At 36.1% G+C, this 11,825-nt stretch overlaps 1 protein-coding gene across 2 annotated transcripts in view; it reads left to right on the top strand.

The window, feature by feature from the left end:
- The first annotated feature begins 2,379 nt into the window (after positions 1-2,379).
- The window catches only part of NetA (Netrin-A), an 89,134-nt gene continuing 79,688 nt past the window's right edge, over positions 2,380-11,825 (top strand). For both annotated transcript variants that reach the window (XM_013317092.1, XM_013317093.1), the window contains exon 1: positions 2,380-3,464. In XM_013317092.1, coding sequence (XP_013172546.1) covers positions 2,435-3,464 — 1,030 coding nt within the window. In that variant the 5' untranslated portion in view covers positions 2,380-2,434. The remainder of the gene's footprint in view (positions 3,465-11,825) is intronic.

The following is an 11,825-nucleotide window of genomic DNA, read 5'->3' as shown; positions in this document are numbered from 1 at the left end:
GCCAGCGTGGTTGGCTATGGCCTAATCACCCTTAACTTAGGGTAGACTCCGAGCCTCTCGGTGGGGACGTATAGTGAGCTGATGATGATGATTTTTATTAATGCGAAAATTTAGATGGATATAAGAATGTTTGTTATAAGGTATCTTCAGAACGGCTCAAAGGATATTGATGAAATAGGACATAGTCTGGAAGAACATTTAGGTTAATTAAGTTTATTTTTAATTCCACGCGAACGGAGTCGCGGGCAACAACTTGTATATTTGTAAGCGCTTATATAATGTTGGTAAGTCATCATCACACGCGAACTGTATTGTAGAACGGAATATGTATTGAACGGTAAGAATATCATATTCCTTAAAAGGTAAAAGTTATAAAATAGAAAGCAGTTCGTCAATGGATAAGATCTTCTGTAAGATAAATAAAATAATTGCTTCCTATGTACATGATCTTTAACTCTTGATTTATTTAACAAAGCCAACTGTTCTGTTACATTCACAATCCCGCGTTCCAGGAATACACAATGCGTTTAATTGTTGCCTCGACATTTAAATGTATAAAAAGGCAACATTCGATAAGCGAGTCGACTCGATTTATTTATCGATTTCCCGGCGCGAGTCGTACTCAACGATGCGAGAAGTTTGCATGTAACCAGATACAAATACCATACGAGAGAATAGTGAATCGATTATTTAATCGATTCATTGGAATTTTTTGTTACGGATTGTTGAACTGAAAGTGAGATGTTATTTAACTATCGCTTATATCGAAGATATCTCGTCTCGTGTCGTTAAACTTACGATGATCTGAGGAATCATTTAACAATAATAATAAATTCAGTCGTAATTTGCAGAATACGCGCGTTCCTAATTAATTTCTTCACAATAAAGGCCTGCTGTTGCTTTATTAAGTTCATCGTAATACAAGTAAGGGTTAATTGACTTATAACAATCATTATTATTGCTGGGAGAACGAAATTCTCTGTTGATATTCAATGTCTTTAGTAAAATTTGCAAACGTGTCTTTGAAACTTTCCCTTAATACATATAATACAATCTAAATCAATCTAATTGTGTGAACAATTTGATGAAAATCTTCTTAATAATTAATTTAATTATACTTAGGTTACTAATCGTTGTCGACCAAAGTCCCTGTATAAGATATCGTCATATCGACAAAACAGATATAACATACGTTTTCAACGGAGATTCTGTCTTCAGAAACTCACGGTAAGAGGTATGACATAACAATAGTCGAATGCCAGTTTCCAATTCTGATTAATATATTTCGTATATATTTTTACTAAGTAGACTATAACCTTATAAGGTTACGAGCTAATAGTTTGTATAATTTACAAGATTAAGTAATTGTTTACAGTTTCGTCTTAACAGTTTGATTTACAAACCGAATGCAAGGGAAAGTGCATGATTTGTTGCAACGAAGCGCGCCGCACTGAGCCGCGCACCACTGTCTTTATTTACTGCCCGCCAGATAATTAATTACTTTATCTTTACTCGCACTCTGCGAATTCTTAAACCTTCTTAATAATTCAAATAGATATTGAATACTTTTGTAGATGTAAGATATTTTTAGAATTGCCAGAGTTATCCATTGATATAATCAAATATGGGTAAATTATAATATAAATAATTTAATATTTATCATCTTTTCTAATGAAGCTTAAAGCCTGCTGTGAATGGTGTATTCGAATCCCCGATCTTATGTTTAACTTTATTTTTGCGGGTTAGAAATAGTCCAAATTTTTTTCTGCAGATCTACCTAATAGATTTTATTATCACATGAAAAAATATCGACGGTCGTTGAACTCTTATTAATAGCCAATAACAGTATTACTTGTTTAGCGCTCAACAGTAGCGATAATATATAGTAAAGGATTGAAATTTGAATTAATTACTTGTCAATTTTTACAAAATCTTTCGATAGTGTAATTGTTAGTGCGCTCGTTAGCTTTGTCGGAAGTGTCAATGTGAATTAGAAAAAGCTCTAAATAATTACATGTAATGGAGCTTTTACAGATTCAACTCTCATGTCATCAAATTATAAAATAGTGATAACCATTCGTTATTGAACGTTAAGGTGCTCATCTTCTTGATAAATGAGAGCTTTTAAATTAAAGTCAAAACAAAAAAAAATCTCAGTTTAAAAAGTCATCGAAAAGCTTTTCCGTTTTTAAGTTACAAAAACACTATGCAAAAAGCATACCATTTCTGATATGTCAATATTTTCTATATCCCGTTTCCCTGGAGGCAATAGGAAAAAAACTTTCACTAAAACATTCGGCCAATGCGTACGGCGTAAGCTCCGCGAGTCGCAAGCTCCCGCCCCGCCGAGCCAGTCCGCGCGCTGCGCCCGAACAGAGAGCACGTGTCTGCCGCCAGCCGGCTCGGCTCGCGAGTGAGTGACAGTGAGTGCAGCATGCCCGTGCGCGCTGTGGCCCTGCTGGCCGCCGCGGCCCTGGCCCTCGCCGGCGCGCCCCCCGACCCTTGCTACGAGGACGAGCGCCCCCGCCGCTGCATCCCTGACTTCGTCAACGCGGCCTTCGGTGCCCCCGTGGCAGCCTCCTCCACCTGCGGCCGACGCGGGCCCGAGAGCCTGTGCGACCCGCCCGGCGACCAGCCACCCGACAGCGCTTGCCGCGTTTGTGACGCCGCGCGTTCCGACCGTCGGCATCCGCCCGCGCACCTTACCGACCTCAACAACCCGCACGATGTCACCTGCTGGCGCTCTGCCGCGCTCCCGCCCGCCGCCTACGATTCCCCGCCCGACAACGTCTCTCTCACGCTATCCCTCGGCAAGAAGTACGAGCTCACCTATGTCAGCCTTCAGTTCTGCCCGAGGGCCGCCCGCCCTGACTCTGTCGCTATCTATAAGAGCGCCGACTACGGCGTTACCTGGCAGCCCTTCCAGTTCTATTCGAGCCAGTGCCGACGCGTGTATGGCCGGCCAAACAAGGCGACCGTCACGGCCGCCAACGAACAGGAGGCGCGCTGTTCCGACTCACACAGGCTGACCGGCGAGGGCTCCGGTGGCGCGCGGCTAGCCTTCAGCACGCTCGAGGGTCGCCCAAGCGCCGCCAACTTCGACATATCGCCCGTGCTGCAAGACTGGGTGACCGCCACCGATGTAAGGGTGGTCTTCAACCGGCTGCACATGGTGAGCGAAGGCGAGGAGCCTGACGGCAAGCGGCAGGCGGCGCCGGGCACTCAGCACTACGCCGTCTCGGACTTCGCGGTGGGCGGGCGCTGCAAGTGCAACGGGCACGCGTCCCGCTGCGTGCCGGCGCGCGCGGAAGATGGCACAGGGCTCAGTGCGGGTGCGGGGGCGCAGCAACTGGCCTGCGACTGCAAGCACAACACTGCCGGCCGCGACTGCGAACGCTGCAAGCCCTTCCACTTCGACCGGCCCTGGGGCCGCGCCACCGCGCGTGATGCCAACGAATGCAAAGGTAACATAATGCTACGCTTTTAAGTTTCTTTTTCAGAATACGGATTTTGAAATTGTAACACGTAACTAGGAGTTAATACAGGAGCTTTGGAAAAGCTTAGCGGAGAGCTTCGTAGTGCTTTGTGATATGACGACGTAATAACTAATGCCTGTGATGTTATAGACTTGAATCTTGGAGCGGAATTTGATGCGAAACTCGACATCTGATGTTGACATTATCAACGTTACCCTATAACGTTGATAATGTGAACATGTACATCAATAAAACATAGAGATATATCACGAAAATATTTTACGGATGAAATATTTACAAGTATTTTTGGGAGCAAGAAATGCGTAGTCAAATGAAATATCTTAAAAAGAAATAAAAAAAAATGAAAAATGACTTTTTGTATATTATTTAAGAATTGGTAACCTTAATACGTAAATGTTAAGATCCAAAGACACGGGTGCTTTTATTTTTTCATAAAAATTCTTTAAGAAAGTTCCTACGTAGTATTTCCCCAGGATTTAAATTCTACTTATTTCATTCAAGACTTGTAATGACACAAACATTTGAGATGTTAACATAAATGACGACATAACCACGTCTTTGTCAACGAACGTCGTATAATTATTATGAACCAGAGAGCATTCAATATTTATTTTGGGCTACGATAAGAATTGTTTCTCTATCATAGATTAAAAAATAATATAGATGGTACAAAATGTACAATAATGCTATAAGGAAGATTCATTCAATGTTTTTTTTTATCGTGAAAAATAAATATGAAATCATAATGAAACATTGATAACACGTAAGTATTGCAAAAACTGTTAATGAAAAGTTCACGAATAAAATAAGCCGAAACAAAAATAAACTAAGTAAATTTTAAAATTAACACAAATCTAAACTAAACTTTCTGCTTTCATTTGCCTTATAAGACCAATATATATATATATATATTGTAATTTTATTGTATATATATGTATATATATATATATATAACCTTAATAAAATTACAATACCTAGTTCAAATAGTAGACACCTCAAGGGGCATAGTTTTAAATATTTACAATCTGAGTATGAATTGCTTTCGTATAATCTATGAACATCCTTTTATCAGTTCTCTTACAAGACAGTTTTTTTTCTTTTCAAATCGTGCCAGTACGCGGCACAGCGCTGCTGATAAATCTTGTTTATTATCTTTCTATATTTAATCTGTATATGTAGAGTTTGTTATAGATGTCGGAAAGTCAATAATTAAATTATTATACCTCATCAAAGAAACAATTCATTGTGGTTTTGTACGATATAAATAAGACTATTTAACTTTCTTAATTCAAAACTATAAAACAAAATCTTGTTGCAAATTAAATTTTAACTAATAAAATCGTTTGAATTTCTCTTCAGTTGTTCTTTTTTAGAATGATCCAAGATATACAACTCAATACCTATTTTGGAATAAAATTAAATAGTATTATTTAAACAGTGTCGAAGTGGGCAGATAATATACGTACATCATACAAACTATCGGAATAACAATAAAATTATACGTTAGAGTAAACTATCGTGAGAATCTTCGTGTTATTTGAATTTGTGAGATAACAAGCGGAAATGCTAACGACTCATTCTGACGCATAACAACATCTATTAGTGAAATGATACCAATAAAGGGATACGAAGACTCGAAGTATTTGTATTAGTCACTAATGCAATATTAATTTAACAAAGATTATATACAGCAGTAGATGACTCTAGTCTGTGTCCATTCTGTCGATGTCGATGAATGTCGATTCTTTGACAACTTTGTTCTTTTTTTAAACGTTAGCTGTGCATACCAAGTTCTTCAATTTGTAAAAAACAGTAGAAGTATTTAATACTCGTGTTACTTTTGTGTATATTTACTATTATTAGTTACATATCTATGTATTTTACCGAACACAATATAAAGTATATACTCGTATACTATACATAACGAAAACTCTATAAGTAAAATCTTCCTGCATATATTGCACTTTTAGTGACTCAAAACATTCGACATTTTTTGCCATGGATTATCTTAAAGTCGATAGTGAAGGGTCTGGCTGGAAATATTTAGGAGCCTTTGGCCACCAATTTAAGTTATGTGGTGAGGATAAGAAAGGAATTTACCATAATTTGTACCCTTTTGTATAAAACCGATAACTGCAACCACTTTTCGTATATTACAAAGAACGTTGTTGTCACAGGATTAGATTTGAATGCTTTATTATTGAGTGCCATTTTCTAACAAAGAGTTACAATCGACATAACTTAAACGATAGAATCAGTGTTAGTACTTTAGAAGGTAATTATTTTATTCATTCGAATTTTTAACTCTAACAACTATACGGTCCTAAGTCTGTACCTTATTTGTGCAGCTTAGTGAATTCAAAGAATTAGGCTAAAATCATCGATTTTTATAAGAGATTATGTTCAAAATAATATTTTGTTAAACATGATTCATCTGTTTCACTATAAATGCTCACATTTAAAGAAATCAAGAGATTTAATTGATTTTGAAATTATACGATTATCCAAACAAAGTCAGATGAGTTTGTAAAGTCTTAACTTTATCGTTTATACTGTCGATTAATTTGTATTTTGATACATAAATTATAATATTTGATGAAAAACAATGTGAATACAAATTGAACACACTTTTTTGTATTTACTTTTATAAACAAACATCGCACAAACTAATGAATATCACTATTTTCACAAAATTAAAAAAAAACTATTTTGCTTAATTTTAAAAAGGAATATATAAAGTTTTAAGACATTTTCAGTTTAATGAAATCCGAATATCGTGTGTCGTCTCAACAACAGACAATATTGAAAATGTACTCGAAAAATCGTAAGGACTTCAAACTTAAGTATTTAATAGCATTATGTATATTATTAAATGAATTTATTGCATTTGAGAATACCAAGTCGTCAACATTTCTAATGGTAACTTAATTAGGCGGCAACATTAAAGGCTTTAATGTTGTTTAAACTAACGCCGGGGATGTTAAAGCTTGTCACTTAACTCTCTATTCAAACTGGAAATTCACTGCAAAAATTATATTTCAGTATAAAATTTAAACGAGATAGAGAGAAAACATTATGAAATGAGTTCATGTATCCGACTGTCTTTTGGTACTTATCTTTCGACTTTACCTTTATTATATATAAGACCGTTTTTCAGAAAAGAAAATTGCAAAAGTTTGGTTAGAAAACTAGAGTTTACTTATATGTTTTAATCATACTAAAATTATAAATACTATTTTTAGGGGGATGGATGTATGTTTGTTTGAAGGTATCTCCGGAACGGCTCGATGAAATTTGGCATAGATGTATAACATCTGGAAGAACACATAGGCTACTAAGTTTTTTAATTCTGCGTGGACGGATTCGCGGGCGACATCTAGTAATTCATAAAATAACTAAATAGAAATGTTATTATACATATTTGTGTATTTATTTGAATTCTGCATATATGAGTTTCGTTGTATCTCCAACACCTACGCTTGCTCCATTCATAGTGCAGGCCCACACACATTGTCCAATTATTGAACATTAAAGTTGACTTTGAGCTACAAGTTTGTCATCCGAATGAATGTCAATAAAAACATTTTATTTCTCAATATGTAGGTCACCTTTTGAAAAATAACCGAGGAATTTGATGCTCCAATAACGCTTTTCTTTAATATAAATTGTTTTAAGTGATGTAGACTTGCCGTATAATAAATTAGTATCAATTTAAAACTATTTGATGATACTTGATTAGTTAAAATAATAAATAGAAAAAAATCTTTAATTTACGTTGAAATAAATGGCTATTCGTAATACTCGCACCCCTTAATATTATAAGAAAAATAAAACATTTTCTAAAATATAGAAAACATCGTAATGTCAGACATAATCGTTTAGGGAATTAGTTTAAAAGTTTTTGTAAATTTATGGTAATTCGTGAACAGCGGCCACAAATCGTCTCCTGCGCTGCGTAGGAGTGCCTTGCCCCTGCCCCCGCGCCCTGCGCCCCGCAACACCTAGAGAAGAAAACGTCTGCTCTGAAATTAAAAATTACTTCGAATAAAACATTGCAAATATATATAAGAATTTATTATTAATTGAACTAACGTTCAGCAAGATTAGATCACAATTAAAAAGTGAGGCAGAATAAACAGTTAAAAATATATAATGCACTTTAAAGATTACAATAAATACTTTAATTTGTTTTTATTGTTGGCACAAAACATTGCTAAATATTTTAGGCAAAATCATCAAATTTTCAATATGGCAACACATAAATCCGAAAAAGGCGGGTCGTTAGCGCACTGCCAGTTTTTACAGAGCGCACTCTGTTGATGGTTTTAAAAAACAAACAAGTCGCGAGGTCACATGGAATTGACCGTTTAAGCTGATACCCAGTTCTAATAAAAAAACGTCCCAGACGATTATTTTCGAAATGATTTAATCATTCAGGTGATTCCGGCGCGCGTTCTTTTAGTTTTAGGGTTACTGACACATAATTGTCAACCGTTTTAGTTTTAAACGAATGCTGGATGATTGCCAGTAATTTTCAAACAAAACTTGCCAGTACTCTTTGAATCATGTGCACATTAAAATGTTTAATTTTATTGTTTTCGTAAAAAAAATATATTATCAAATAGGATACACAGTACTGTTACTGCAGTAATTTTATGAGATATTTACGAATGTGACAAAAGGTTTTGATAGTCGAGTGATTCACTAAATTGAGGTAGTTTTATTTGTGTTCTTTTGAATGCAACCTGACCTAAGAATTAAATTACTAATTGTACGAATACTAGAATAGTAGAATATGCTAACCCTTATAAAAGATAAAATCATTTTATTACAATGCTTTAGTGTTAAGAAGATGTTTTGTAGTTGTTTACGGTTGGTCGCGAGATTTATTTTATTGCCGCCTTGCCCACGTGTGGGACATTGATAATGCCCAGATATTTGTATCGGATTGTTTTATAGTCGACGAAGAGAAATACGGCTGTTTATCTAGCGCCTATTTGTCCACTTTTTCATGTCGTAAAATTTCTTTTTATCCTGAATTCGAACATTCAATTTTAATGGCTTAATAAAGACGGATTAGAAAAAATTCAATGTTTTTTTCTGTTTAAATAAATTTAATACTTATTTTACTTACACTAAGTAACAAGAAATAATGTTAAGAAACAATTTCATTGCCTTTTCTATATATAATACATTACGAGTTATTTTAGACTCTTTTCTTTTAGCTTTTAATGTAATTCTCAGATGAATTATTTTGCAATGTAAACCTAACCTTAAGGTTATTTACGATGTTTAAGTACAAGCTGATTTAACCTTAAATAGAGTTAGTTTGCGGTATGCGATGGCGTGGGCGACTCGCGGCGACCAACAGTCTAGCCTCGAAATTGCCATATCTGACACTCCACCAGTGTTCAATTCTACAGTTGTTCATAATGTCTACACAACATCTTTGCCGCATAAAACGCAATTTAGAGTACCGACCCAAATTATCTTACGACTATATTGAGGTTACTTTGACTTCAGATTGACTTGAGCTTCTTTAGATAATAATATTTGGACCGTGGTTAATATACAAAACGTTTATATAGCAAATTCAATATGGCAGTGTTTTTTGCATTATGCGCGGGGCATGCCGACGTTGCGTGTTTGTTTGTTCTCATCGGCGCAGCATGTCCGCGCGCCTGACGTGTTTATATTCACGCTAATGATCTCCGACAGGCGAGTGCCAGTATCAACATCATTTGAATACCTCATTGCGAATGTACCCTCCCCCGTCCCCCCTTCACCGCGTCCCTCTGAACCCGATAGCAGACGCTGCGCTCTTCAGATTGTTTATTTATGTGTCTTTTCTAATGATACCGTTTAGACGTATAGTGCTGTTAAGTGATAATCGTTAATTGTCAGTTACTTTCTTTTTTTATAGCAAGTAAGGCACTGGCTGAGGAATCATATTTGAGGCATTTTTGGAGGTATACGACCCACATCTGCTGCTTGTGCTGAAGAGACAAATCTTCCTTATTTTATAATTGTGATGTTTAGATGTATGGTGGATGTTTCTTAGAATTTATATGCAGAACGGCACAACGTATCCTGAAAGAATACATAGACTACTAGTTTAGATTTTTGTTATTACCGCGCGGAGGGAGTCGCGGGCGACAGATAGTAAGATTTATAATCTGTGCAATATAATGTACTTTATTATCTGATTAGATTGACGGAGTGTATAGGTCTAATTCTGTGACACGTTAGCTGCACGCAGCACGCAGCACGCGGGCACGATGTTGTATTAATTGGTTGACGAGCGAGGCGCTTTCATCGCTGCATTATTTATGTCCACTTTCGTTAGGTTGTTATCGTCCGACAAAAATAGCGTCGGCATCGCTTAGCGTGTTACGTTATTTGTTTCGGTAACACCGATTATTGTGGGAAGTCCATACTAATAATGCAATGATATGAATATCAAAAACTTATTGCGTTCTTTGAATTATACAGGGTCTATTAATTTATATCTGCTCCCAATTTTGAATCAGGCAAGTTCTCTTACAGCTTTTGTTGGACTACTTTGCACCGATTAAGCCCCTGCAGCTATACTATGAGTTTAAATCTAAAATTGTTATAAACACAATCAAGGAACATCTTTATAAACAAAGGAGTACGATGTGTTTCATAAATTATTATGTTCACAACATGAAAATATTATTCTGTTTAATTTTCGTGAGGTAACTAATACAATATTTATACGTGGCCAGATCTTGTATAGGTATAAGTAGACGGTAATGTTTAGTCCATTATTTTAATAGCTCTAATGCCCCTTTCATTTATTTAGTCGTATCAATTGAAAGCGGGTCGCGGAAGTAATAATTCATTCATTTTGTTTGTGCGACTGTCACTCCGTCACTGGGGGATTGACAGTGTGTGTTTTTGTACTACTAACCATTTACATCTTTTAATCGATTTTATATTTTAATGCGGATGCATTAAAGGTGATTATGGCGCGTGTATTTTGGACATTGTTATGGTTGTAGTTTAACATTGTAAATGGTAATGTGACAATATAATTGATTTAAGAAGGCACCGCCCGCCCACTCCGGGACTAGTTTGAGGTTAGAACATTTTTTGTGACACTTTCTTGATGTTTTGTCACAATCAGTGCCATGTCCTGCGGTGCTGACCGTACTTTGAGGTAACGGCACAATATTATTAGACCACACACTGAATTTCTCACTAAATGAATTTGTAGAGGTAGAATGAGATAAATATTTTCGTATCCAACTGTTTGTTTTCTAAGCTTATTGTAAACTTCATTTTGTAAAAACAAAAAAGATTGTTGGCATTGTAAAACTTAAAGTGAATAGTTTTGTGGATTTATGGACCCGTTTTTTGCAATCGCTTCAGCTTCACTCTATTTACTTACGCAGCTTCTTTTATTTCATATGGAATTCTAAAAAATTATTACTGAAACACACAAAAGTAAATTTGCGTATTTACAATTAAATCGTCGTAAACTAAGATATCAACTTGTAAAATTACAAAATGTTTTAACAAAAAGTTGTTTTGAAAGCTTATCAGGATTTTGCACATATAAATCTCATCCAGATTCGTGCTTACAAATACTGGTCTGCTAGTTACTAAATAGTACTTTAAACAAACTGGGCTAATGTTCTTCTGCGCACGCGATCCAGTACCACAGGCCACTGGACCCGCTCATTTACACATTAACAACTACTGAAAGCGAAAGTTCTACGGTCAAGGGCTTTTCATATTTAACGTACTTATTATATTCAATAAACTACATCAACTGTTTATTTATGGATGATAAATATGTTTGATAATATTACAAGCAACAATTTTAAAACACATAAAGTTACATTTTATGGCATCATTTATCATTTTAAAACATAGTGTGGAATGCAAGAGAAAAAGACATCCCTTTACTTAATGTTCGATGCAACGTTGCATCAATTAAAAAAACGCTTTCGCTCAACATAAAAACAACACAAAGAGACAAACAACATCGACTACTTAGGTTCGCTTTTACAATGTAAAAACGCTGAGTAAAAGAGTCGAGTGATACATCCCTGCTAAGCATTTGGAACTTTCAGTGCGTTCGCGTAATAGCTACGGCGACGTCGCGTTACAAAACACGTCATAAATCGTACAGGGGCGGCGGTTGGCCCGGAATAGCTCGGTTATAGTTACACGCTAGTTATTATCTTGGGGGAGGATTTATGAGATCCAACTCGCCTCCTATCAACCAGGAGCAGGCACGTCGACTCCTGATAAAGATTCACTTTCATTGCTTCCTGCCTTTATATAGTGTTAATGTTA

Source organism: Papilio xuthus, unplaced genomic scaffold, assembly GCF_000836235.2.
Source record: "Papilio xuthus unplaced genomic scaffold, Pxut_1.1 DF826945.1, whole genome shotgun sequence".
NCBI classification, from domain to species: Eukaryota; Metazoa; Arthropoda; class Insecta; order Lepidoptera; family Papilionidae; genus Papilio; species Papilio xuthus.
This window is presented reverse-complemented; position numbering and strand designations above follow the sequence as displayed.